Raw genomic sequence first — 26,516 nt, 5'->3', positions numbered from 1 at the left:
ACAGTTGGCAGCTAATGGGTCAGCAGCCCTCCTTGGTGTGAGTAGAGAGCCATTGGTCCATTTGGGGAACATGTGGTGATTACAGGTGTTACTTATATCTGTAGCCTGACATATTGATTGATATACTTATACCTCCAGTACAGATAGCTTATAAGGAATTGCAAGTTCATTTCTGTTTGAAGATGTGGCGTTTCATTAGGTCATTTCAGTATTTTGAGAGCATGTGCTGTGACACATGATTAGTTGGCAGAGCCATTGTGATAGCATATGGCCTTGTATTAACTAGCTGGAGGAGTTGTTGATGGAAGAGATTGATTTAGTGAGGCTTAATTTGAGTAAATAAACTGTGTTTCTTTCGTTGAAATGTGAAGTCTGACTTTAAAACTGTTACTCTGTTTTCTCTCTGTGGAGATTTCTCACAAGATTGCTGGGGCTCAGATGAAGTTGGTACATTGACCGTTAATAGTATAAATTTATCAATCCAATGATAGGATTTTGCCACGTTTCAGAATGCATTGAGATTGCTGCATATAAAATTGGTGTAGGAAAGATGACTATGTTAACCTTGTCTTGCAGGTAAAACTGAGACCCGAGACTCTTATTAAGGCTGTTTTAAAATTGCAGGACATACTGATACACATTAAGACTTTTGCTATGGAAAAGATAATCATAAAATTTATGGAAGCATTGCTTATATTGAACATATATAGGATCTGACTCATGTTTACACACATGTCGCTCCTTAATATCTTTTTCAGAGGTGTGTTCTGCATTTATGTTCATTGTGATTGTCACAGTTTCGTAGATGTAGAGACTTGAGTGAAGTAACTACCTCTAAAAGTGATTTTTTCCGATGTTGTAAATAATAATTAAAAATTGCTGTGTCTGACAGGTGTGATTAGTCAAACAGTTTGCTTCAAAAAATTCCCGGACAGTTATTGCATTATGGGACTGTGTGTGCTAAAGGAACCAGTAACCTGTATCACCCTTACTTGTCTATGGACTGAAATCTTCTAAGATACCTTATATTACACAATTGTTGTCCATGGCTTGACATTCATTGGACCATGTAGAACAACTTTTTTATGTTTCGTTACATGCTAGCATTTTTAAACTCCCTATCTCAAGGCTTCAGCTAGCTGCTATTTCTCCACAACATCGAAAATGGACAAATTTCATAGTAAATACATTTGTGTGACATCATGCATATCATGTCCAGGCAGTCATAACAAGCATAGCCATAAATGCCATCCCTGCCAGAATCCTGTATGCCATACTTGTAGCTGAAGAAAAGAATATGGCTCCTATCTGGGAGGGCCACTAGATGGGAATGCCTGAATACAATGCACCAGTTCACAGCAACAAAGTAGTGTGGAGCACAGCCTTTGGAACTCCCAGCCAGTTAATCATTATGCTGGACGTCAATGCCAGCAGAGTTCTGGGTTGAACAGATATTGCAGCGTCATTTATTAACATGGACACATACTGGTGGCTGGGCTCTCCACCGCTCCAGCCACCATAGCGGCAAGTGACTTCATACGGTGAACAAACGATACCACACAAAAGGCCAAATTACAGTGCAAGCTTGAGTATAAAAATGTACATTTGGTACTAGCACTTTTAGTAATAGCTTCACCCATAGTAGCTAACATATGTGCTCTTGATGCTTTTTCATTGTTTGCTTTTTAGAATACTGAGAAAGTAAATTGCGTTTGTCACACCACACTGTTCAACCACTTGAAAATATTGTGGTGGTACAGGCAGATGTTTCAGTTTGATCTTGGTCGTAGAGAAAATTTTACAGCTCACATATCCTCAAATCCTTGGCTCAATCATAGTTTTGAAAAGCTTGTCTAGTTCCATTCACCATATGTGAGCTGGTAAAGGCAGATCTGGACAGACTACAAGGAATGGGAGCTTTTTCACCCATTACATCTAATCGGTGTGTATCATCCATGGTAGTTATTAAGAAACTTATGACGTGTATGTATTTGTATTGATTTTAATGCTACCATCATTGACTGTAGCAATGTAGATTTCTATCCTATTCCAAGGCCAGAGGAGTTACTGAAACTACTAGCTGGGGGTCAATAGTTTACTAAAATTAAGTGGGTGTGTACTTAAATTACCATCAAATCTAGAAATCCAGAAACTCTTAGAGACACTGTATGGACTGTACATATATAATAGATTATCTTTGTTTTATGAATATGCTGACCATATTTCAAAGATATTTGGAAGAGATGAGACTATCTTGACAGATGGCAGAAATCTGCAAGCACTCATTGATTCGTCAATCAAGTGGGTTACATTGTTGTCTGGATGAATGTAGTTTTTCCAGCATACTTTCACATATTTCGGTGGTATATGAAGTAAAACTGAGGTAATATCAGCTTCATGCAAAAGCAGTAATCTTCTATCCCCCCCCCCCCCCTACAACATTTACAGCCATTCCTGCTGAAAGTAACATCAAATGACAAATTCATGCAGTACATTGCTCAGGTAGCTCATCTGTTAAACCTGTTATGCAGAAATTATATTAGTTTTAAGGTGGTTACAACTTGCCAGAAGGTCTCATGCAGCTTAAAACGTACCTATGGTCTGCTTCCTGCATCACAGTCTGGCAGAACCCTGATGATACCCATCAGTGTGTCACAGTATGCAATCAGGGTGGTTCTATTGCACAAAAATAATGAAGGCACAGAGCAATTTTTGTACGCCTCCAAAACATCAATGGCACAAAGAAATTATTGTTGAATAGTTAATGAATCACTAGCTATTATTCATGGCGTCAAGGACGTGGGTGGACAGAAGTACTTAATGAAAGTAGCATACATGTCATATCACATCTATTTCTTCCTCCGACACGGTCTCTACCCTAAGGATGGTGTCATTATGTCGGCCATGGAGGACACAATGTCAGGTTATTAGTCCAAAATGCACAGGCCAAGAATTCCAAAGTTCCCCCATCAGATACACTCGGACATGACCCACATGAAATAAAGTGTGATGACATGTATACTGGCCAGGTGTGGATTAGGAAATAGAAAGAATGGTCTGGTCTTGTCACACATGCTGCCTGAGTCAGCCAGCCACCAAATAGCATTTTTCCTCATGGCCAACATTAGAGCACTCACAGGAAAGGGTGCATATTGATTCTGCCAGACCGTTCAAAAGTGCTGTGTTGTTGTTTGTGGTTGATGCTCTCTCCAGTTTCACATATGTCCTTGGCTATCTCCCTGGCAGTGATCCAGGCCCCTCACAAACAATACTCATGAGAGAGAATATATCATACAATTGTATCAGACAACAGCTCTAAGTTTGTGTCATCTGAGTTCAAGAATTTCTGCCAGAGAAACAAAGCATCCTATGTCACCACTGCTCCTTTCCAACCGGCATCAAATTCAGAAGTAGAGTGAGTGGTAATCACATTATTTGAAAACTCTTGTGGCAAAGACAGTGCGGACTCAGTCTCCCATGGATGCTTTAATGAGCATCCTCCTGCTCTAATGGTCACCCACTATCACAGGTTGCAGTCGAGCAGAACTGCCACATGGGCACTGGTACTGTTTGCTGCTGGGTAATCCTGAGCACCCAGAGCTCGTGCCTAACACCATATTACCCTGCAGGCTCTCATGTAATGGTTTTGCGAGTTCAACCACATCCTCGGATGGACTGTAGGCATTGTAATATGCTATCGGGGGCATCAGTTATTCTAAGGTGTGGCAGGCCAAAACAAACTGGTTTGCCCATATAGCAAACTGCAGCTGCGATTACAGAAAACTGGCGTACTACCCGAGAGCCACGTGAACCCTCTGATCGCCCCGTGATTGGCTGCTGCCTCCCCCACCCAGACCCCCCCACCCTCTGCTTCAGCCAGCAGTCATTCCTGCCTCCGTGTGTACAGTGCCATAACCTACAATTTTATGCTCATCCAGCAGTGTAACTACAATCCAAAGGAGACAAGCATACAGAGGTTGTGTCACACACAATTTCGACCTTCACCTCCTCAGACTGAAACAGAGATGAGCTCATGAAGGCCCCAGCAGAGACTGCCCAGAAAATGTAACTGTGTTTAAGTGAGACTTATATCATCATACCCCATGATGGCAGAGCTGCTGGCTGTTACAAACATCCTCCACACTTCCACATCCAATACATTCCCAGCATTACCAGTTAAAGGGAATTAGGAATAATGTACACTCATCCCCACAGCAAGATGAAACAGAGATGTTTGATCTACCACTGGGTGATATCGGTACGCTCAGTGTAGAGCATATTGCTGGGAGGCAGAGCCTGACAGAGGCCGTATGTGGCACTAGAGGCAACTGCAGATGCTGACTGCTGGACAAGCCCTCTGCCATGAAGCATTGTACAGTCTCCTCGAATGTTTCCTTGAGTAGATCACTCTATTATATGAAGCTGTAAGGTGCCATACTAGGCCATTGTTGACTACCTCACTGTGTACTTGGATTTCATGTTGGATTTGTCTTCGGATGGCCCATACACTGCTGCATACCTGCTTTGCTGTGTTTATGGAATCGTCAGTACACAACTTCTGTGACGACGTACGCCTCCATCTCTGGCTGGGTACAAACTCTGAATGTAACCTTTACGTTGTGGACTCAAACACAAGCACCCCTTGTAGGCTCACCTTTGCCACATCTAGCAGACATAATTTGTTCTTTATTTTGTGGGATACAAAATACTCGATAGATGAATTTCTGACTATATGTTGTAGTAGTAGTAGTAGTAGTAGTAGTAGTAGTAGTAGTAGTAGTAGTAGTAGTCTTCAGTCCTGAGACTGGTTTGCTGCAGCTCTCCATGCTACTCTATTATGTGCAAGCTTCTTCATCCCCCAGTACTTACTGCAACCTACATCCCTCTGAATCTGCTCAGTGTATTCATCTCTTGGTCTCCCTCTACGATTTTTACCCTCCACGCTGCCCTCCAATGCTAAATTTGTGATCCCTTGATGCCTCAGAACATGTCCTACCAACCAGTCCCTTCTTCTTGTCAAGTTGTGCCACAAACTCCTTCTACCCAATTCTATTCAATACCTCCTCATTAGTTATGTGATCTACCCACCTAATTTTCAGCATTCTTCTGTAGCACCACATTTCGAAAGCTTCTATTCTCTTCTTGTCCAAACTAGTTATCGTCCATGTTTCACTTCCATACATGGCTACACTCCATACAAATACATTCAGAAAAGACTTCCTGACACTTAAATCTATACTCAATGTTAACAAATTTTTCTTCTTCAGAAACGCTTTCCTTGTCATTGCCAGTCTACATTTTATATCCTGTTTATTTCGACCATCATCAGTTATTTTGCTCCCCAAATAGCAAAATTCCTTTACTACTTTAACTGTGTCATTTCCTAATCTAATTCCCTCAGCATCACCCGACTTAATTCGACTACATTCCTTTATCCTCGTTTTGCTTTTGTTGATGTTCATCTTATATCCTCCTTTCAAGACACTGTCCATTCCGTTCAAATGCTGTTCATAGTCTTTTGCTGTCTCTGACAGAATTATAATGTCATTGGCGAACCTCAAAGCTTTTATCTCTTCTCCATGGATTTTAATACCTACTCCGAATTTTTCTTTTGTTTCCTTTACTGCTTGCTCAATATACAGATTGAATAACATCGGGGAGAGGCTACAGCCCTGTCTCACTCCCTTCCCAAAAACTGCTTCCCTTCAAGCCCCTCGACCCTTATAACTGCCATCTGGTTCTGTACAAATTGTAAATAGCCTTTCGCTCCTTGTATTTCACCCCTGCCACATTTAGAATTTGAAAGAGAATATTCCAGTCAACATTGTCAAAAGCTTTCTCTAAGTCTACAAATGCTAGAAACGTAGGTTTGCCTTTCCTTAATCTTTCTTCTAAAATAAATTGTAAGGTCAGTATTGCCTCACGTGTTCCAATATTTCTACAGAATCCAAACTGATCTTCCCAAAGGTCGGCTTCTACCAGTTTTTCCATTCGTCTGTAAAGAGTTCATGTTAGTATTTTGCAGCTGTGACTTATTAAACTGATTGTTTGGTAATTTTCCCATCTGTAAACACCTACTTTCTTTGGGATTGGAATTATTATATTCTTCTTGAAGTCTGAGGGTATTTCGCCTGTCTCATACATCTTGCTCACCAGATGGTAGAGTTTTGTCAGGACTGGCTCTCCCAAGGCCGTCAGTAGTTCTAATGGAATGTTGTCTACTCCCGGGGCCTTGTTTCAACTCAGGTCTTTCAGTGGTTTGTAAACTCTTCACGCAGTATCGTATCTCTCATTTCATCTTCATCTACATCCTCTTCCATTTCCATAATATTGTACTCAAGTATATTGCCCTTGTACAGACCCTCTGTATACTCCTTCCACCTTTCTGTATTTCTTTTTGCCTGCTTCATTTATTGCATTTTTACATTTTCTCCTTTCATCAATTAGATTCAATATTTCTTCTGTTACCCAGTGATTTCTACTAGCCCTCATCTTTTTACCTACTTGATCATCTGCTGCCTTCACTACTTCATCCCTCATAGCTACCCATTCTTCTTCTACTGTATTTCTTTCCCCCATTCCTGTCAATTGTTCCCTTTTGCTCTGCCTGAAACTCTGTACAACCTCTGGTTCTTTCAGTTTATCCAGGTCCCATCTCCTTAAATTCCCACCATTTTGCAGTTTCTTCAGTTTTAATCTACAGTTCATAACCAGTAGATTGTGGTCAGAGTCCACATCTGCCCCTGGGGATGTCTTACAATTTAAAACCTGGTTCCTAAATCTCTGTCTTACCATTATATAATCTGTCTGAAACCTCTCAGTATCTCCAGGCTTCTTCCATGTATAAAATCTTATTGAACCAAGTGATAGCTATGATTAAGTTATGCTCTGTGCAAAATTCTACCAGACGGCTTCCTCTTTCATTTCTTAGCCCCAATCCATATTCACTTACTATGTTTCCTTCTCTCCCTTTTCCTACTCTTGAATTCCAGTCACCCATGACTATTAAATTTTCATCTCCCTTCACCACCTGAATAATTTCTTTTATCTCATCATACATTTCATCAATTTCTTCATCTGCAGAGCTAGTTGGCATATAAACTTGTACAACTGTAGTAGGCATGGGCTTCATGTCTATCTTGGCCACAATAATGCGTTCACTCTGCTGTTTGTAGTAGCTTACCCACATTCCTATTTTCCTATTCATTATTAAACCTACTTCAGCGTTACCCCTATTTTATTTTGTATTTATAACCCTGTATTCACCTGACCAGAAGTCTTGTTCCTCCTGCCACCGAACTTCACCAATTCCCACTATATCTAACTTCAACCTATCCATTTCCCTTTTAAATTTTCTAACCTACCTGCCCGATTAAGGAATCTGACATTCCACGCTCCAATGCGTAGAACGCCAGTTTGCTTTCTCGTGATAACGATGTTCTCTTGAGTAGTCCCCGCCCGGAGATCCGAATGGGGGACTATTTTACCTCTGGAATATTTTACCCAAGAGGACACCATCATTTAACCATACAGTAAAGCTGCATGCCCTCGGGAAAAAGTACAGCTGCAGTTTCCCATTCCTTTCAGCCATTCACAGTACTAGCACAGCAAGGCTGTTTTGGTTAGTGTTACAAGGCCAGATCAGTCAATCATCCAGACTGTTGCCCCTGCAACTACTGGAAAGGCTGCTGCCCCTCTTCAGGAACCACACATTTGTCTGGCCTCTCAACAGATGCCCCTCCGTTGTGGTTGTACCTACGGTACGGCCATCTGTATCGCTGAGGCACGCAAGCCTCCCCACCAACGGCAAGGTCCATGGTTCATGGGGGGGGGGGGGGGGGCGGGGGGCGTCTGACTATATAGCATCTGTATATGGGTGGGCAGCATTTATCAAATGTTGTTGTAGATTAAGGTTAAAAAAGAGCTATGAATTTGCCAAAAAACTAAATTGGACTGAGTAAGTTACCTTGTTGTGTATCTTGTTGGCACTTTTTCTAAAGTTTCCAATACTTTAATTTTTTGGTATGTATTTAACTGCGCTTTAAAGACTAAAATGCTATTGATATTGGCACTCCCCTTGCGTGAATGGACTGATTAAGCCAGTGGACTGTTTATGACACTGAATCTGTATTAAGTAAAAGTTTGTTCAAATAGGCGTATAACCACCTTGATTTAAATTTTTTGTGAAGTAACATGAGGTTAATGCTCACATGGTTATCTTGACCATAGAACATAGTTTTCCAGTTGGGCTAGTGCTTGAGTCTTAATCACCCATTTCCTCCTTCCCTCTTCCAATTCTTTTTTCAGTTCTGTCTTCCTTTGCATGAACAGAATGTACTTAGTCTCATTAACAGGGAAACTAAATTTAGGAGGGGGCAGCTTCAAATAGGGCATTCCATAAGGATCAGGACATGGATTGTTACTGTATTTGGCACTCATAAATGACTTACTAAATATGCATAACAATGAAAATAACCAATTTTGGCACAACATAATGTAACGGGGTAGATAAAAAATAAAATAGAAAAGTCTCCCCTTACCGGGGGTTCTCGGTGACTTTCCGAACTCTACCTGTTTTCCCAAACCTCTTCAGTCCTTTTCCTGCTCCCCTCTTTCTTCCCCTTCAACCTGTATGCCAGGAGGAGTCACTGGCTCTGAAAGCTTTCATAAGTAAAACTTTTTTTCTTTTATATAGGTGTGTTCACCTTCTGCCACTTGGTGAGTAGATTTTTTATCTATCCAGTTAAATTATTAAATATGTAGGAGAATTCTTATGGAATTGTTAAGTTTTCTAGTAACATAAGGAAACCTTGTCGGTCCAAAAAGTTTCAAGACTGGAGTAATAAAAAACAGAAGTTAAGATGGTGATTGTAATGCTTCAGGTGTTCTAAATAGTCGCTCCCCACTTGAGAACATTGCACAGAATGGTCATATTGTCAGAAAAGTCCTCCTTTGGTATACTGTGCAACTATGGTTTCCAAATCACCTGGGTTATCTGGCTTCTACTTGGTTATCAATGTTCTTTCTCAACTCTGGTTACAAATTTAAAAAAGAAAATCCGATTTTTGGACTCCCATGTCAAGTTGTTCTGTGATGTGAAGTGTCATCTGGCAGACTGAAATTAAAACTGGAAGTAAATTGGAAGAGATAAAAGCATAATGAGATTTTCACTCTGCAGTGGAGTGTGCGGTGATATGAAACTTCCTGGCAGATTAAAACTGTGTACCAGACAGAGACCCAAACTCGGGACCTTTGCCTTTCGCGGGCAAGTGCTCTACAAACTGAGCTACCCAAGCACCATACTCACAGCTTTACTTTTGCCAGTACCTCGCCTCCTACCGTCCGGCACACAGTTTTAATCTGCCGGGAAGTTTCATATCACCACCACGATCAAATGCAGATTCATGTGTGAAAGCACCCACATGATCTGTTAATGCACACGATACACATATACCATCATACACACATTTTCTCAGTGTTGACAAGCTGCTATCATATTTCACCTTCTAGGAATGTGACACTCGGTTTTGCACAATTTCATAGAACTACATTTAAATTATTTTGTCACCATTCATTTCATGTCAGTGAATTTAATTCTGTTGACAAATACATCCCATAGTGACTGTCAATATTCCTTAGAAGATTTTTAAGTAGAAATTCTTTTCATTCACTCACTCACACATGATGTTCTGTAAATCAAATGCTATGCCCATAAATTAAATATTTTGTACCCTCTGAGCCTTTGGGTCTGAGTGAAATGACCTGCCCCTCCTTTTTAACCTCCCTGAATCTATCATTCCTTTCTTTTTGAGGAAGGAACTAACAGTTGCAAAAACTAAGCTAGTGTTTTTGCATGTACCTGCTGGCAGCACCTAGAATTTCACCTCCTTAAACTAATGACTGGGCACCCATTCTGTCTCCTTGTAATTATGTGAAACTAAAGATTTATATTTTCTTCAAAAAATAATATTCATTCCTAAGTAGGCCTGTGTAATGAAATAAGTATAGAAACTTAAAAATAGTTTGTTATAACCCGTGGAAAATAAATCTAGCACCCGAAGAATTATGGGCTACAACAAATACTCTAGAGATTGGTCATGACCAAACAGCAAACACAGTAACAACTCAGTGTATTGCTTACTTTAGTGGTTGATGTTAATGTGTTACATTGTTTACAGGGGTGTGTAAAATGTCAGTGGATTGTAATTTGTTAATGAAGCATTAGCAATAGTTTTTATAAAGTAAATTTTGTCTTTGTGAACAGGTTCTTTAACAGAGATGTCAACTGTGTCCGTGATTTTTTCCGAAGGCGATTTGGTTATGAAAGTACGCTGTATCCATCATTCAGCGATATCATGTAAGAGATGTTTCTTGATATTTACTTTTTATATTACTTCATATATCAGAAATAAAATGTAGAGTAGACTAGGTGAAGTAGCCAACCCATAATTGTATACCCTCTGAACTGTTAGAAGTTGGATAGTAGTTGATATAACTAGCAACCATTGTAATTTCAGTAAACAAATGTGCTCAAAGCTCTTAAAAGGAGACTAAAGGTGTGATTCCCTTTGTAGCACACTGTGCAGAGAAAAAAAAGGCTACAAACAATTTTTTGTACTGTCGTCATTCAGTCATTCTGTGCATAGTCTTCGATGAAATTGTCAGTAGTTGAACATTAAATCCTAATCTTCCTTTTTCTCATAAACGTTCTCTCTCTTCCAGGAGAGAAGATACTTTGGATGTTGAGGTCCTTGCCAGTGGTTTTACACGGCAGATGGACAAATATCTCAACATTGAAATGGGCATTGAGGAAGATGACAGAAGTGGTGACCTTGAGGATGACAGCAGTAGTGTAAATGTGGATGAACTGAGACAAGAAGTACAAGAGGGAACATGTCAGATGTCTGACAAACAGAGAAACGTAACAGAAACTCAGACTGTGTACAGCTTGTCTGAAAGAGATGTCAAGGTAGAAAGTATTAGCACATGTGATGAAAGGACTGGGAATCAGGGTTCAGTAAGTGAATGTAGTTGTGTTGACGCAAAGCAGCAACATACAGAGGAGGGTGGAAATGAACACCTGCAGAAATGTGAAGAAAATTATGAAAAATTGTGCCAGAACACTGCAGAGCAATTATCTAGGGTCATTAAATTTAAAGATGAAATTGAAGAGCATGATAAGGAGAATTGTGAAGGCAGTGCCATGGGCATTTCTCTCAGTGATTATAGTGATGATGATAACACAAGGGACTGTAACAGTGTAACGACAGGCTCGTTTGACACTCGTAGCTTCCGCAGTACTTCCACTGCTGCAACAATTGCTCCACAGGCCATCCAAAGTCGTGTAAAGAAGTCATTGATGAAACGAGAAGCAGTGCTGGCTCGTCACAGAATGCGCGTGAAGGGGGAAGCAAGTGCTGTGACGCGTGCCCGCAGGGACAACAATGATACCATCAAGCAGTCAACTGGAATATGGGGCTGGGCGTAATATTCCTTAGCAGGCAGAACTCAAGAGGTGAGTGTGTTTAATGTGTCAAGTCAAATTATGCAGTAGAGAGTAGTGTAAGAGGGACTGAATGGTTCAGTCATTTAGATCCAGTCCCCTCCCCCATTGTGTGTGTTGCATGGGCCTCTAGCTATTGCAGCCTTTCTTCTCTCCTTAGCTGCATTCCCTTCCCCATACCCACTCCCCCTCCTCCCCCTCCTCCTCCTCCTTTCCCCCTCCTCCTTTCCCCCTCCTCCTCCTCCTTTCCCCCTCCTCCTTTCCCCCTCCTCCTTTCCCCCTCCTCCTTTCCCCCTCCTCCTCCTCCTTTCCCCCTCCTCCTCCTCCTTTCCCCCTCCTCCTTTCCCCCTCCTCCTTTCCCCCTCCTCCTTTCCCCCTCCTCCTTTCCCCCTCCTCCTTTCCCCCTCCTCCTTTCCCCCTCCTCCTTTCCCCCTCTTCCTTTCCCCCTCTTCCTTTCCCCCTCTTCCTTTCCCCCTCCTCCTTTCCCCCTCCTCCTTTCCCCCTCCTCCTTTCCCCCTCCTCCTTTCCCCCTCCTCCTCTCCCCCTCCTCCTCTCCCCCTCCTCCTCTCCCCCTCCTCCTCTCCCCCTCCTCTCCCCCTCCTCCTCTCCCCCTCCTCCTCTCCCCCTCCTCCTCTCCCCCTCCTCCTCTCCCCCTCCTCCTCTCCCCCTCCTCCTCTCCCCCTCCTTCTCCCTTGGTGTTTTCCTTTATGATGATCCAGCTATTTCCTTAGTTCTGATATTCCTTTTTGGTCTTGTGTCATATGTTTCCACTCTCATTTTTTTATTAATTGGCTTTTTCTGGTACCCCTTGGAGTTTGACATCCATTTATAAATTTTGTTTCAGTGGTGTGAACCATTTGGGGAAGAGCTCCCTCCCTAGCTTCTCTGGCATATGTTTCTCTCTCCCCCTTCCTTCCCCACTAGATCACTAGCACATGTAGCCAGTTTGTGGGGTGGGGCTGTTAAGTATGACAATACAGGCATGATACTTCTTCTACCTGAGCTGCCACCACCTCGTATACACTGAGGAGTAGCAGCTCATCTTCTAGGGGCTTTGGAACTCCCAGCAATGACACCCGTGTCAGGCGACCTTTGCCACAGTGCAGTGGCGTCCATAGAGTGAGACTGATCGGAGTGGGTGGTACAAGGCGGTCTGCTCTGCACATGAAGTGTGCTAAGCTCCATATCTCTGGCCGCTCTTCCGTGGCTGTCTCTTGAGATAGGAATGGTTCTCTCTCTGCTCCTGCTTTTGCTTCCTCAGACTACTACTGCCTGGCCACCCCATGGGAGAAGGACCAGGCCCACCAGCTCAGGGCGAAACCCTTTGCCTGTTACTTGGTTTGTTCCAGGCAAGATGGGGAGACTTTTGCTGCTTCCAAACTGCTCTTCTTTCGTAGAATGTACCAAAGATAAGTTTGTTAAAGTTGGCTCACTTTCTAATGTGCGATGTGGTTCCCTACTGATTAAGACCTCTTCTCTCAGTCAGCCCTTTTGTGCCCTTAGGAGACATGTTCCTTTACACCACAAACCAACCAACCAACCTGGTGAACATTATTCCTCAATCGTCCTTACATAATACTCAGGGCATTATTTTCCTCCTTCTTCAACCTAACAAGTAACTCTGGACTAATCTGGCATGATGCAGCATTCATTTTGTCCAGTGAGTCCAGATACGTCCTCAGGGCAATAACATTGATACTGGTGCTTTCATCCTCGCTTTTGAAGGGTACTCTTCTTGACAAAATCAAAGTTACAGTTTACCGTTGCCATGTGAAGCACCACCACCAGTGTCTCCAATTTGGTCACATATCTTCGGGATGGGAGGCGAATCCTATTTGCGGGGACTGCAGCTGCTCTCTCCATGTGGCGAGTCCTTGCAAACCACCGTCCAAGTGTGTGAACTGTTCTGGTCCACATTTTCCTCACTCACAGAATTGCTTGATCTCTAGAAAGGAAAGGAAGCTCCAGGAATTCAAAACTCTCGACCTTGTAGCCTACACTGAGGCCCAACATAAATTTGACTGTCTCTGCCTGATATCTTTAATGTCTACATTTGCTTCTGTTGCCTCCTCCCCCTCTCCCTCCCCTTTCCTCCTCCCTGGTGGTTCCCATTCCCTCCCCTTGTGGAACCAATCTCTTCTCCTCAGCTGCAGAAGAGACTCTCTTCTCTAGCATCCATGGGGATGGGGCTCCCTCAAGGAACCCCCCTCCTTCAGGATAAGAAGCCTCCAATGGAACTGTAATGGTTTATATTGGCACCTTCCAGAATTGCAGCCTCTTATTTCTCTCTACTCTGTAGCTTGTGTTGTGTTTCAGGAATCTCGTTTTGTGGGTACTCATTCACTGACTCTTTTTGGTTTCTAAGCCGTCTGTTGGAGCCAGGTTGGCCCTTTGCGAGCCTCCCGTGGTGTCGTACTTTGGTCCACATGGACATTGTTAGTTCCTGGTTTCCTCTTCATACTGCACTGAAAGCGATGGCTGTTCGGGTCCATTTAGACTCTGTGATAATGAAATGCAATCTTTATCTCTGTCTCCTCCCCACTCCCCCTCTCCCACCCCCCAAGCGGCTCATGGTTCATTAATTAGTCTGTGTGTGGCACCCACAGGACAGTGAGCTATTGCAGCCCATTCTTCCTTCCAGGGCTGTGTTTCCTTCCCCGTGCCCCTCCCTCCCCGTCCTCACTACTTCCCCACTATCCTCTCCTTCCCCTCTCTGTGTTATTACTTGTTTCAACCTGGTTATCCCCCTGGTTTCTTGTTTTATTCCTCCTTAGCAGCATTTCTCTTTCATCCTTCCTTTATGGCGTTTTTGGTCCTCCTCCTTTGGGATTTGACCTCCACTTCTATGTTTTCTCTCCGTAGTGTGAGCCATTTGGAGAACAACTCCCTCCCTAGTGTCAGTGGTATGGATTCATTTCATCCCTTCCTTCTCCTGTTCTGTCTCTGCTGTAGCCCCCCACCTCCCCACTAGGTCACCAACACTTGTAGCCAGTCTGCGTGGTGGAGCTATTGTGTACCCATCTGGCTTAGCACCCTCACAACACAGGGATAGCTGAATTGTTGCCTCTCCACGTATGCCTAGGAATCGTCACTTGTCATCCCAGAGCTTCAGAACTCTCAGCAATGTGGCCGCTGTGCCAAAAAGCCGTTGCTATAGCTAAGTGGTGCCTACCAGGAGATCCCTTGATTGGAGTGGCAGATGCTTTGTGTATGAAGCATATCAAGCTCCAAAAATCTGGCCATTCTTCTATGGCCATCTCTTCAGTTGGTAACGGATCATTGAATGCTGCTTCTTATGTCCCTTTGTCCTTCCGTTCCAGGGCTGCACCCGGGGATGAGTGCCAGACCTGGTCTAAGGATGTACGGGGAACATTCGCCGCCACAGAGCCATTATTTTTTGTGAAAAATGTCAAAGACAAGATTGGCTAAGTGCAGTGTCTCAGTAAGATGCAGTCGGATTCCTTGTTGATCAAAACTACTTCTGCTGCCCAATCTGCAACGCTTTGTGTTTGTGACCATCTTGGCAACATCCCTGTGTCCATTACACCTCACCAGTCTTTGAATATGGTCCACGACATCATCCCTTTGAGGTCTTCCAGTGGCGTCTACACACTGTACCGTATGGATACTATTAGTACATGGATCCCACTTCATACCCCCTTGGAAGCAGTTGCTGTTAAGAGTCCACTTGGACTCTGCAATCATAGTTTGCAATCTGTCTCCCTCCCGACAGGCCACCTACATACGCTGTTCTAACTGCCTTCCTCCAGTATCTCCACCCTCCCTTCCTCTTCCTTGGGGATTTTAATGCTATAGTTCAATTCTTTTATCTTGGCGGCTTGCGCATACCTGCTTTAAAATAAAGCCAAACGCGTCTGGTGTAAATAAAACTTTTATTACAGTCGCAAAAGACTGAATATTTTTCAATATTACATACGACACCTATGTGGTACTTAAATTAAATGAGATATTGTTATACAGTAAATTTTATATGAAATTTAGGTATCTTGTCCACATTTCATTCTCAACATTGTGGCAACTAAAATCGACCATACGGAAAGTATATGCTATGGACTTCTACCTCTGCAAACTCTTCAAAATTTCGTGCAATGGGTTACTACATTTAATGCTGCATAATAACTGCATTGAACATCGAAACAAAATTAAGTCATTTATGGGGGGAGGGTATCAGTCAAGAAGACGTGTAAAAATCAAATTTTTGGGCCAAATAGTTTTTGTGAAATCGAATGATAAGTGTGTCAAAGCAGTGGGAACACCATGTGTCTGCACAGGCGAGCAGTGCAGTGATGACAAATACGCGCACAGCGCGGAATGCGCGGAGCATGTGTCTGCAGCAGCGAAAGGGTTAATGAAGAGACAAAGCACTATAAATTTCAAAAAATTGCATTCAAACGAATATAATTCGTGAAGTAAGACACTTCGATATTGTTTTTAAAAAATGAAAATAATAAAGCACTGCACAAGGTTTGAACTCAAACCTTTCGCGTAGAAGCCCAACACCTTAACCGTTACGCTAACGCAACTGGTCTCATTGTAGAAAGCCACGAGTACTGTAACACGTCATGCAAAATACTGACAAACACTGTTGGTATGACTGTGAATTACTCACGCTTCGTCGAAGTACAATGGGAAATAAACAATTACCGCTGTTCTTTATTGCGAAAAAGCTGTTCGTGAGATTGATACAAACACCTTTCCTTGCTATCGCCTGAATAAGGAGTCTTATTGCTTGTTTGATTTAATTAATTAATAGAATATGAAGCAATTGGTATAAAGAATGCTTTTTCCAAACTTTCTATAAAAGAAAGTCTGCTATCAAGACATTGTTTTTGTTCTATTACTTTATTTATGACTTAACGTTTCTAAAACTGAAGACACTCGTCCATGCTCTTCACTGCAGTCGAGATCTGGCAACGTCGTTCTCTGTTCATTGGCTGACTGTGTTTTGTGACGTCAGATGCGCAGAACGAACCTAAACTCGGCCGCCAACATAAATGACGCGCACTTTACTCACCCTTTGTCGGGCAGTGCTTTTTCATCTAGTCAGGGGGGGAGGTCCCTCAATGACCAATTTCTTGCAGACCACGACCTTTGCGTTCTTAATGATGGTTTCCCTACTCATTTTAGTGCAGCATATGGCACTTTCTCTGCGACTGATCTTTCACTCTCTTCCCCTCTCCTTCTTCCTTCCATACAGTGGTCACCACACAATGACCTCTGTGATAGTGTCCACTTGCCGTTGATTCTCATGTTCCCTTCCTGACTCCCAATGATCTGGTTACCACCCTGGACTTTCCTCATGCTGACTCGCTTCTGTAAGCCTCCTGGGTCATGTTTCCACCTTCTTTGTCAGGTTGTATTGATGAAGTCTTCCATGATCTGTCCAATAAGATAACCCACACTGCGAACATTGCCGTTCCCTGCTTTACGGGCCATGTTCGCCATCGACCAATTCCATGATGGAGCACAACCATTGCGACCACTATCCGTGATAATCTTCTAACATATTAAGCAGCACCTGTCCTCTGCCGCTCTTTTTACCTTTAAACATCTTCACACTAAAGCCCACTACTTAATCAAATAGAGCAAATGGGTGTGTTGGGAACACTTTGTCTCCTCTCCTAGGTTCTTCTGTTCCTTCATCACGGACGTGGGCTACACTCCACACCCTCCAAGGTCGTCAGCAGGTTTTCCATTATGGGCCTTGCACTTCCAGGTGGCCTTTGTACAGATCCATAAGTTCTCGCAGAACACCTCACAACCTGTTTTGCAACGGCATTGGTGTCAGCCTCCTATCCAGCTGCCTTCCTCCTCCAGAAATAGCGAGCTGAAGCTTCCTGCTTATGTTTTACCCATTGTCAGGTATAATCCTATAGTGAACCTTCTGTGGACAAGGAGCAGCTTCCGGCCATCTTCTTCCCACGATCAGCTCTTCACTCTGATTCCGTCCATACCAATTGCTTCAACACCTCACTCCTCCACAACACCCGTATCTCGTCCAGGTATTTAACAGTATTTGGCTCCAAAGCATTTTCCCCTCTCAATGGAGAGGCAGTATTATGGATCCCATCCTTAAGCCTGGCAAAGATCCATCATCCCTTGATAGTTACTGGCCAGTCTGTCTGACCAATGAACCTTGCAAGTTACTAGAATGGATGGTGGCTTGTTGACTCATTTGGGTCCTTGAATTTCAGGACCTCTTATCTCTTTACCAGTGTGGCTTTCGGGAGGTATGGTCTCTGATTGATCATCTGCTTTGAAAACCACAGTTCAGCACAAGCCTTTTCTCAGCACCACCATCTTGTCGCAGTTTTCTTTGATCTTCGTAAGGCCAACGACACAGCCTTGGTGCCATCAGATCCTTCTTACACTCATGATTTTTATTCGCTAGTTTATGTATCACCGGTCATTCAGAGTCCAGGTTCACTCTGTTCTCAGCTCTCCACAGACCCAGGAGAATGGCATTCCACAGGGCTCCGTATTAAGTGTCCTTCTACTTCTCATCAATGTTAATGGACTTGTGGCCTCTGCTGGACCGTTGGTTACCCCTGTCCTGTATGTGGATAGTTTCTGTATTTGGGCAGATTCCCACTCCGTGGCCTCTGCAGAATGACAGTTCCAGGATGCCATTTGGCACACTTTGATGTGGACACTCTCGCTCGGTTTTCAGTTCTCTCCCCTAAATCGAGGGTGGTGCTTTTCTGTCACTGTACTATGGTATTCTTGATCTGGAGTTCTATCTCAATGCCCAGCGTCTGACCGTGGTCTCTCAGTTCTGTATCTTAGGGCTTCTTTTTGACAACAAGCTTACTTGGTTGCCCCATATCCATCATCTGAAGGTTGACTGTTTTCGTAAATTCAGTGTCCTTTGCTTCCTTGGCCATACCTCTTGGGGTGCGGATCGTTCAACCCTTCTCCACCTTTTTCAAGCATTGTCTCTCACCTGGATTATGGTTATCAAGTTTCTGGGCAAGCGGCCCCTTCCACACTGCTCCTCTTGGACCTGGTTCAGCATCATGGTATCCATTTAGCCAGTGGTGCCTTTTGCACTAGCCCTGCAATGAGCCAATCGTCATCTTTGCAGTCCAAATCTACCAGACAAATGAAATGAAGCTCCTGATTCAAAGACCCTCCCAGCTGCACCACGGTTCCCCGTGTTTTCACGTACTGAAAACAGTCAGCCTTTCGCAATGGTAAATTCATTTATTATTCAGAAAGGTGTTGATGCAATTGCCGGCCGTATGAAATCCTGCTCTCGTTTATGGAATGGCAATTCGCTTTTGGAGACTACATCTGATTCTCAACCAAAACAACTGCTTGCCACTTCACTTCTCCACGGCTATCCTGTTTGTGTCAAGGGCCATAGAACTCTGAATTCTTCGTGTGGTGTTATTTACAGTCGTCTGCTTGACTGTCCAACCGAGGCCGAAATACAGACAAACATCTCTGATCAGCGAGTCATTGCCATCCATCAGGTGATGAAAAATGTGGATGCCTTCTTAGTGCCCACATACACTCTTTTTCTCACTTTTGATGGAGTGGTGCTTCCATCCAAGATCAAAGCAGGCTAAGAAGCTATTACAGTCCAACCATACATTCTGAACTTGATGTGCTGCTACAAGTGTCATTGTTTTGACCACACTCGAATGTCTTGTCAACACCCAGCCAAATGTGTAACCTGTGGTAGGGATGCGCATGATGGCAATTGTCTGCTTCCTTCTCCCCGCTGCTTCAACTGCAGTGGCAACCATACCCCCTCCTCTCGAGGTTGTCCCGTGTATCTCGATGAGCGGGCTGTCCAAGAGATCCAGTTTAAGGAAAAAAGTACCTTACATGCTCGTTCACAAGTTACTGACTAATTGCAAACCCCGTGTTCTACCATCCGGCACTTGTAACACTGTTCTCGCTACATTTCACTCCCCGAAGAACGTGGCCGTGCAGAAGTGTGGCCTCAATTCAGCTCTGAGGTTGTCACCAGCTACACAACCGGTGGGCTAGAAAGGACAGAGTGAATACTCCTGTGAAGACTTCCTACATCCCTCCAGCCAACTAACATCTGATTCTTTCTCTGCTAACCGGAAAGGCTCGAAGAAGTCCAACAAAGGCAAACGGTCTTCTCCTTCAGCACTCGAAGATCCTCATTGATGGTGTCACCATGTGCTACCCTTGCCTGGCCAGCCTCCATATCGCTGGTGCACACTGCCTACCATTTTTCTTTGTTGGACTCTGCAGGCCAACAGCAGAAGAAAACAGACACTTTGGTAGACCTCATGCAGCAGCATCCTCCTGCCTCTGTGCCCCGTAGTAGCGAGTCTTCATACGCCGGTACTTGGTGGCTGCTGAGGTGACAGCCCTTCATTTTTTCATCATGACTCTCCCTACCCGTCTTCAAGCTGTTGCAGTTCACCTTTTCCTTCTTCACTTGACCTTTTCTCTTTATACTGTTTACATCCCTCTGTCATTCGATGTCACCAGGGGAGACTTCCTCCAGCTTATTGGGCAGCTACCTCATTCATTTCTGCTGCTGGGTGACTTTAATGCACACCATCCCCTTTGGTTTTCTCCCAGAAACTCTCAGAGAGGTGCCTTCTGGGCTGACCTTCTTAATCAACTTAACCTCTTCTGCCTTAACACAGGAGCACCCATGTTCCTTTCAGACTCCTCGCACACATATTCCCATTTGGACCTGTACTTGTGCACTGCACAGCTTGCCCATTGTCTCGAGTGATCCGTTCTTTCTGACACCTACTTGAGCGAACATTTCTTGTGTTTTATCCGTTTGCCAACTCCTACCCCACCTATGTGCACACCCAAATGGCAACTTACTAAGGCCGACTGGAGGCTTTGCTCCTCCCTGGTGACCTTCGATGAACAAGATTTCCCCAGTTGTGATGACCAGGTGGAATATCGTACAAATGTTATCTTTACTGCTGCAGAATGTTCCATTCCTCGCTCTTCCTCTGTACCACGCCGTGTACCGGTCCCTCAGTTGGCTGAGGCACGCTGCGATGCGATTTGTGCGCGGAGACGTGCTCCCTGCATTTTTAACCATTATCGTACGATGGCAAACTGCAATCATTATAAACAGATGCATGCACAGTATCTTTGCATTCTTTGGGATAACAAGAAAGCTAGCTGGATTTCATTCAGTAGTTCTTTTAACAGTTCCACTCCCTCTTCCATCGTGTGGGCCAACCTCTGACGGCTCTCTGGGTCCAAGACCCATTCCCCAATTTTCGGCCTGACAGTATCAGACGATCATTGTGGACCCTATTGCTATCTCCAACACTTCGAGCTGCCATTATGTGGAAATTTCGAGCTCCTCCCACTATCAGCCTGCCTTCCTCCATCGGAAACGAGTGGAGGAGGCTCGGGTGATACTCTTTTCTTTTCAGAATCGTGTTACAATGCTGCCTTTACGGTGAGGGAGCTAGATTGTGCTCTCATTTCATTCCGATCCTCTGCCCCAAAGCCAGGTGCTGTTAACATTAAGATGTTGCAGCACCTTTCTCTTGCGGGCAAGCTTAATAAGTACAACTGCATCTGAGCAGAGGGCATGTTCCCCAGACGCTAGTGTGAAGCTACTATCATACCCATACCTAAGCCTGGTTAGGACAAATACCTTCTTTCTGGCTACCGCCCCATCACTCTCACCAGTATGATTCATGCCCGGATTGTATGGTGGCTCGAGTCTGGCAATTTGCTAACCACTGCACAGTGTGGATCTCGAGTGTGCTGTTCTGCAGTTGACCACGTCATCACTTTGTCCACCCACGTCATGAATGGTTTCCTGCGGAAATCCCAGACTGTGGCAGCGTTTTTTGATTTGGAGAAGGCGCACAACACCTGCTGTAGAACTGTGTACTCTTTACATGTTGGGCTTCTGTGTGCGCCTGCCCTGTTTTCTTCGGGCATTTCTACAAGACTGGGTTTTCACGGTACGTGTTGGTGCTGCCTTCTCAGACACCTTTCTCCACATAAACAGTGTGCCTCAGGGTTCCTTCCTGAGTGTCGTCCTCCTTGCTATCACCACTAACCCTATAATGACCCCTCTCTCGCCAGGCATCTCCGGCTCCTTTTGTTGATGGTTTTGCCATGTATTTCAGTTCTGCACTCACCTATCTCATTGAGCGGCATCTTCAGCAATGTCTTGATCATCTTTACTCATGGACAATGGCATTCGTTGACAAAACCATCTTATTTTCCGTCGATTGGGATTGACGTACACTTTGTGATCAAAACTATCCGGACACCTGGCTGAAAATGACTTAAAAGTTTGTGGTGGCCTTCATCGGTAATGCTGGAATTCAATATGGTGTTGGTCCACCCTTAGCCTTGATGACAGCTTCCATTCTCGCAGGCATATGTTCAATCAGCTGCTGGAAGGTTTCTTGGGGAATGGCAGCTCATTCTTCACAGAGTGCTGCACTGAGAAGAGGTATCAGTGTCAGTTGGTGAGGCCTGGCACGAAGTCGACATTTCAAAACATCCCAGAGGTGTTGTATAGGATTAAGGTCAGGACTCTGTGCAGGCCAGTTCATTACAAGGATGTTATTGTCGTGTAACCACTCCACCTGAGGCCGTGCATTATGAGTAGGTGCTCTTCAACAGTGGGAAGCAAGAAGGTGCTTAAAACATCAATGTGGGCCTGTGCTGTGATAGTGCCATGCAAAACAACAAGGGGTGCAAGCCGCCCCCCCCCCCCTTTAAAAATACCTAAAAATACCACCACCTCTGAATTTTACTGTTGGCACTACAAACCCTGATAGATGATGTGTACCGGGCATTCGCAGTATCCACACCCTGCCATTGCATCGCCACATTGTTTATCATGATTTGTCACTCCACACGACGTTTTATCACTTTTCAATCGTCCAATGTTTACACTCCTTACACCGAGTGAGGTGTCGTTTGGCGTTAACTGGCGTGATGTGTGGCTTATGAGCAGCCACTTGACCATGAAATTCCATTTTTCTCACCTCCTGCCTAACTGTCATAGTACTTGCAGTAGATCCTGATGAAGTTTGGAATTCCTGTGTGCTGGTGTGGATAGATGTCTGTCTATTACGCATTACAAAACTGTTGGTATGAATTTCTGGTGGTGCAGTTGGTTTCTCCCACCACCTTCACATCTTGGTCCTGTTGATTTTCCATTCGTTGAAACTATGAAATTCCTTGGGCTCCTGCTCTATAGCAAACTATCTTGCTCTTCCCATGTGACTTACTTGGCAGTCTGCTGTACGCAGTGCCTCAATGTCCTATGTGTCCTCAATGGTACTTCCTGGGGTGCAGATCAAACTACCCTTCTCTGTTTGTACTGGTCCCTTGTCCGTTCAAAAGTAAACTACGGGTGCTTTGTTTATTCATCTGCAAGTCCGTCCCTCTTATGTTGTCTCAATACTATCGACAATCGTGGCATCCATTTGGCCACTGGAGCCTTTTACACTAGCCTGGTTGAGTGTCTGTATGCAGAAACGGCTGAACTGCCACTGTCCTGCCGCTGTGACTTTCTCTTCAGCAGATATGCATGCCGTTTGTCTGCCATGCGTGGCCACCCATCCTATACCTCCTTCGATAAATCCGTTGACCGCCAGTATGGGATGTGTCCCTCTACTCTGTTACCTCCTGAAGTTTGCTTTCAGCTCTTGCTCCAGCAGATTAACTTCACGCTCCCTGCAACTTTCCTGGCGGGTGTGAACCCTTCACCACCTTGGCGACAGCATGTGTTAACCTTGGCCTTCATTCACTTCCTAAGGACACTACTCCAGCCTCATTCTATCACCTTCAGTTTCACAACCTTCACATGGAACTACACGATAGTGCCTTTGTGTACACTGATGGCTCTTGGACTGATCGTAGTGTCAGGTGTGCCTTCGTCTTTGGCACCGACATTTTTCGTTATCGGATTCTGGCACACTGCTCAGTATTTACAGCAGAGCTCTTCAACTTGTATCGGGCCACACAATACGTCCGGCGACACAGGCTTTTCAATTGTGCCCTCTGCTCACTCATTCAGTGCTCTTCAAAGCCTCTGTGCACAGTACTCTGTCATAACCTTAGTGCAATGGGTCCAGGAAAACTGTCACTTGCTCACTCTTGATGGAGCCACTGTGATGTTTATGCGAGTCCCTGGTCATGTCGGTCTGACAGGAAAAGAGGCTGCTGCCAAGGCTGCAGTCCTCATACCTCAGACTCCCAGTTCTTATATTCCATCTGTCAGGAGATGGTGTCACTTTGGCATCACCACTGGTCCTTCCTTCATGGGAATAAGCCTCTCCCAGCGGCTTGGACGACCTCCTCTTGGCCCTTCCACCTTGAGAAGGTCATTTTAACTAGGTTGTGTATTGGGCACTGCCTTTTTAGCCATCGCCATTTGTTAAGTGGTGCTCCCTCACCACTTTGTACTTTGTGCACAATGCGCTCAACTTTTAACTGTCTGCCATTCCCTGATGGAATGTCCTTTTTTTTAACCATTTACATTCCCATTTGGGTTTGCTGTCTGAGTTATCTGCTGTTTTAGTGAACAATGTGCGGGCTGTCAATCTCATTTTACTTTTTATCCATTGTGGCAAAGGCTACTTAATTTTTAGTTCTGGACCTCGGTTTCCCTATGGCGTATTTTATGGACCTTTCTTCATGTCCCTGTTTTTAGCTGTCTTCCGTCGATTGGGATTGATGTACACTATGTGATCAAAAGTATCTGGACACCTGGCTGACAATGACTTTAAAGTTCATGGTGGCCTCCATCGGTAATGCTGGAATTCAATATGGTGTTGGCCCACCATTAGCCTTGATGACAGCTTCCACTCTCGCAGGCATATATGTTCAGTCAGGTGCTGGAAGGTTTCTTGGGGAATGGCAGCCCAGTCTTCATGGAGTGCTGCACTGAGGAGAGGTATCGATATCAATCGGTGAGCCTGGCACAAAGTCAGCGTTCTGAAACATCCCAGAGGTGTTGTATAGGATTTAGGTCAGGACTCTGTGCAGGCCAGTCCATTACAGGGATGTTATTGTCATGTAACCCCTCCACCACAGGCCGTGCATTGTGAACAGGTGCTCGATCATGTTGAAAGATGCAATCGCCATCCCGAATTGCTCTTCAACGGTGGGAAGCGCGAAGGTGCTTAAAACATCAATGTAAGCCTGTGCTCTGATAGTGCCACGCAAAACAATGAGGGGTGCAAGACCCTTCCCCCCCCCCCAACCCCCTCTCCCCACCCCCACCCCCCTCCTCCTCGTGAAAAACACTACCACACCATAACACCACCACCTCCAAATTTTACTGTTGACACTACACACCCTGGCAGATGACGTTTACCAGGCATTCACCATACCCACACCCTGCCATCGGAGCGCCACATTGTGTATCATGATTCATCACTCCACACGACGTTTTTCCACTGATCAATCGTCCAATGTTTACGCTCCTTACACCAAGCGAGGCCATTGTCTGGCATTTACCAGCGTGATGTGTGGCTTATGAGCAGCTGCTCGACCATGAAATTAAAGTTTTCTCACGTCCTGCCTAAATGTCATAGTACTTGCAGTGGTTCCTGATGCAGTTTGGAATTCCTGTGTGGTGATGTGGATAGATGTCTGTCTAATACACATTACAACCCTCCTCAACTGTCGGCGATCCATCAGTCAACAGATGAGGTCAGCCTGTACGTTTTTGTGCTGTACATGCCCCGTCATGTTTCCATTTCACTATCACATTGGAAACAGTGGACCTAGAGATGTTTAGGAGTGTGGAAACCTCGTGTACAGACGTATGACGCAGGTGACACCCAATCACCTGACCACGTTCGAGATCCGTGAGTTCTGCAAAGCTCCGCATTCTACTCTCTCACGATGTCTAATTACTGAGGTCACTGATATGGAGTACCTGGCAGTAGGTGGCAGCACAATGCACTTAATATAAAAAATGTATGTTTGGAGGTGTCCGGATACTTTTGATCACATAGTATATAGCTGTTTTGAATTCCTCTCTTTGTCTTTGTTTTTCACAGTTTTGACATGGGTGTGTATGTCCTTAGTTGTTTTTGCGCCTTAAAACAAAACAAACAGCATTAGCCCTGTCAGTAGTCTTCTGGTTGACCCTGGGATCCCTGCCCTTTTGATTCAGCGGTCCTATCTCCTGGTTTCCTATGCCATATCTATCTGTTCTTCCCCTGCTTACCCCTCCTATTCTATACTTTTCGTGGCTTTGAGCCGTCGCCTGCCTGCTGCCTGGCCTCAGATGGCTCTACAGGCTGGGCTCCATCTCACTTCTCTCCACCGTGACTTCCATTTCTTCTCCTTGTCCTCTTCCCTGTATTTTCTCCTGACACTCCCCTCCTCCCCCATCCCTTGGTTAGTTCTTCAGTGGTAGATTTGGATATACCTCTTCTGGGGTCAGGAAGCCTCTATTGCTCCAGTGGTGCCTTGTTTGTTGCGAATGCTCTAACGGGCCTTTCAGGATTGCTATAAATTTACAGATGGCTATAAATTTACAGATCATATGGCATATGCTTTCATGTCTTCTGTTGGCACGGAATGCCACCTCTTGCCTGCCACATGTAGGGTGTTTACTTTGGAAATACTGGCCATCTATCATGCCCTCTCCTTCATTAAATAGTCGTCACTTAAGTTTCGCTTTGTATGGACTCAATGAGTGGCCTTCAGACTATCGCTCAGAGTATTTCCCTCCACCACTTGCTCTCTGCCGTCCATGACCTTATCACTGATCTTGGTGATGCTGCTTGTTCGATTAATTTTCTTTGGGTTCCTGGCCATGTAGGTATCCCATGTAATGGACTTCCTGATCACCTAGTTGAGGAGTGACCACCTACCTCCTCATACTGTATACCTCTCTGGGGATGGATTTGTGGCTATAATTTTTGCTCAATCATGGACTGACTCTTGGGAGGCCCCCCCCCCCTCCCCCCGACTAATAAACTTAGCACCATCAAGGAGACTCTCACCATGTAATGTTCTTCCCTCTGCCTCTTCC

The 26,516-nt window shown here is 44.5% G+C and overlaps 1 protein-coding gene across 1 annotated transcript in view; it reads left to right on the top strand.

Moving 5' to 3' along the window:
* LOC126198609 (uncharacterized) overlaps positions 1-26,516 on the top strand; it is an 82,301-nt gene that overhangs the window by 11,464 nt on the left and 44,321 nt on the right. The window contains exons 6-7 of the mRNA XM_049935062.1: positions 10,265-10,357; positions 10,723-11,515. Of these exons, the coding sequence (XP_049791019.1) occupies positions 10,265-10,357; positions 10,723-11,488 (859 nt within the window). The 3' untranslated portion in view covers positions 11,489-11,515. The remainder of the gene's footprint in view (positions 1-10,264; positions 10,358-10,722; positions 11,516-26,516) is intronic.

Source organism: Schistocerca nitens, chromosome 8, assembly GCF_023898315.1.
Source record: "Schistocerca nitens isolate TAMUIC-IGC-003100 chromosome 8, iqSchNite1.1, whole genome shotgun sequence".
Taxonomy (NCBI): domain Eukaryota; kingdom Metazoa; phylum Arthropoda; class Insecta; order Orthoptera; family Acrididae; genus Schistocerca; species Schistocerca nitens.
The sequence above is the reverse complement of the archived record's forward strand: the minus strand, read 5'-3'. Positions and strand labels throughout refer to the sequence as shown.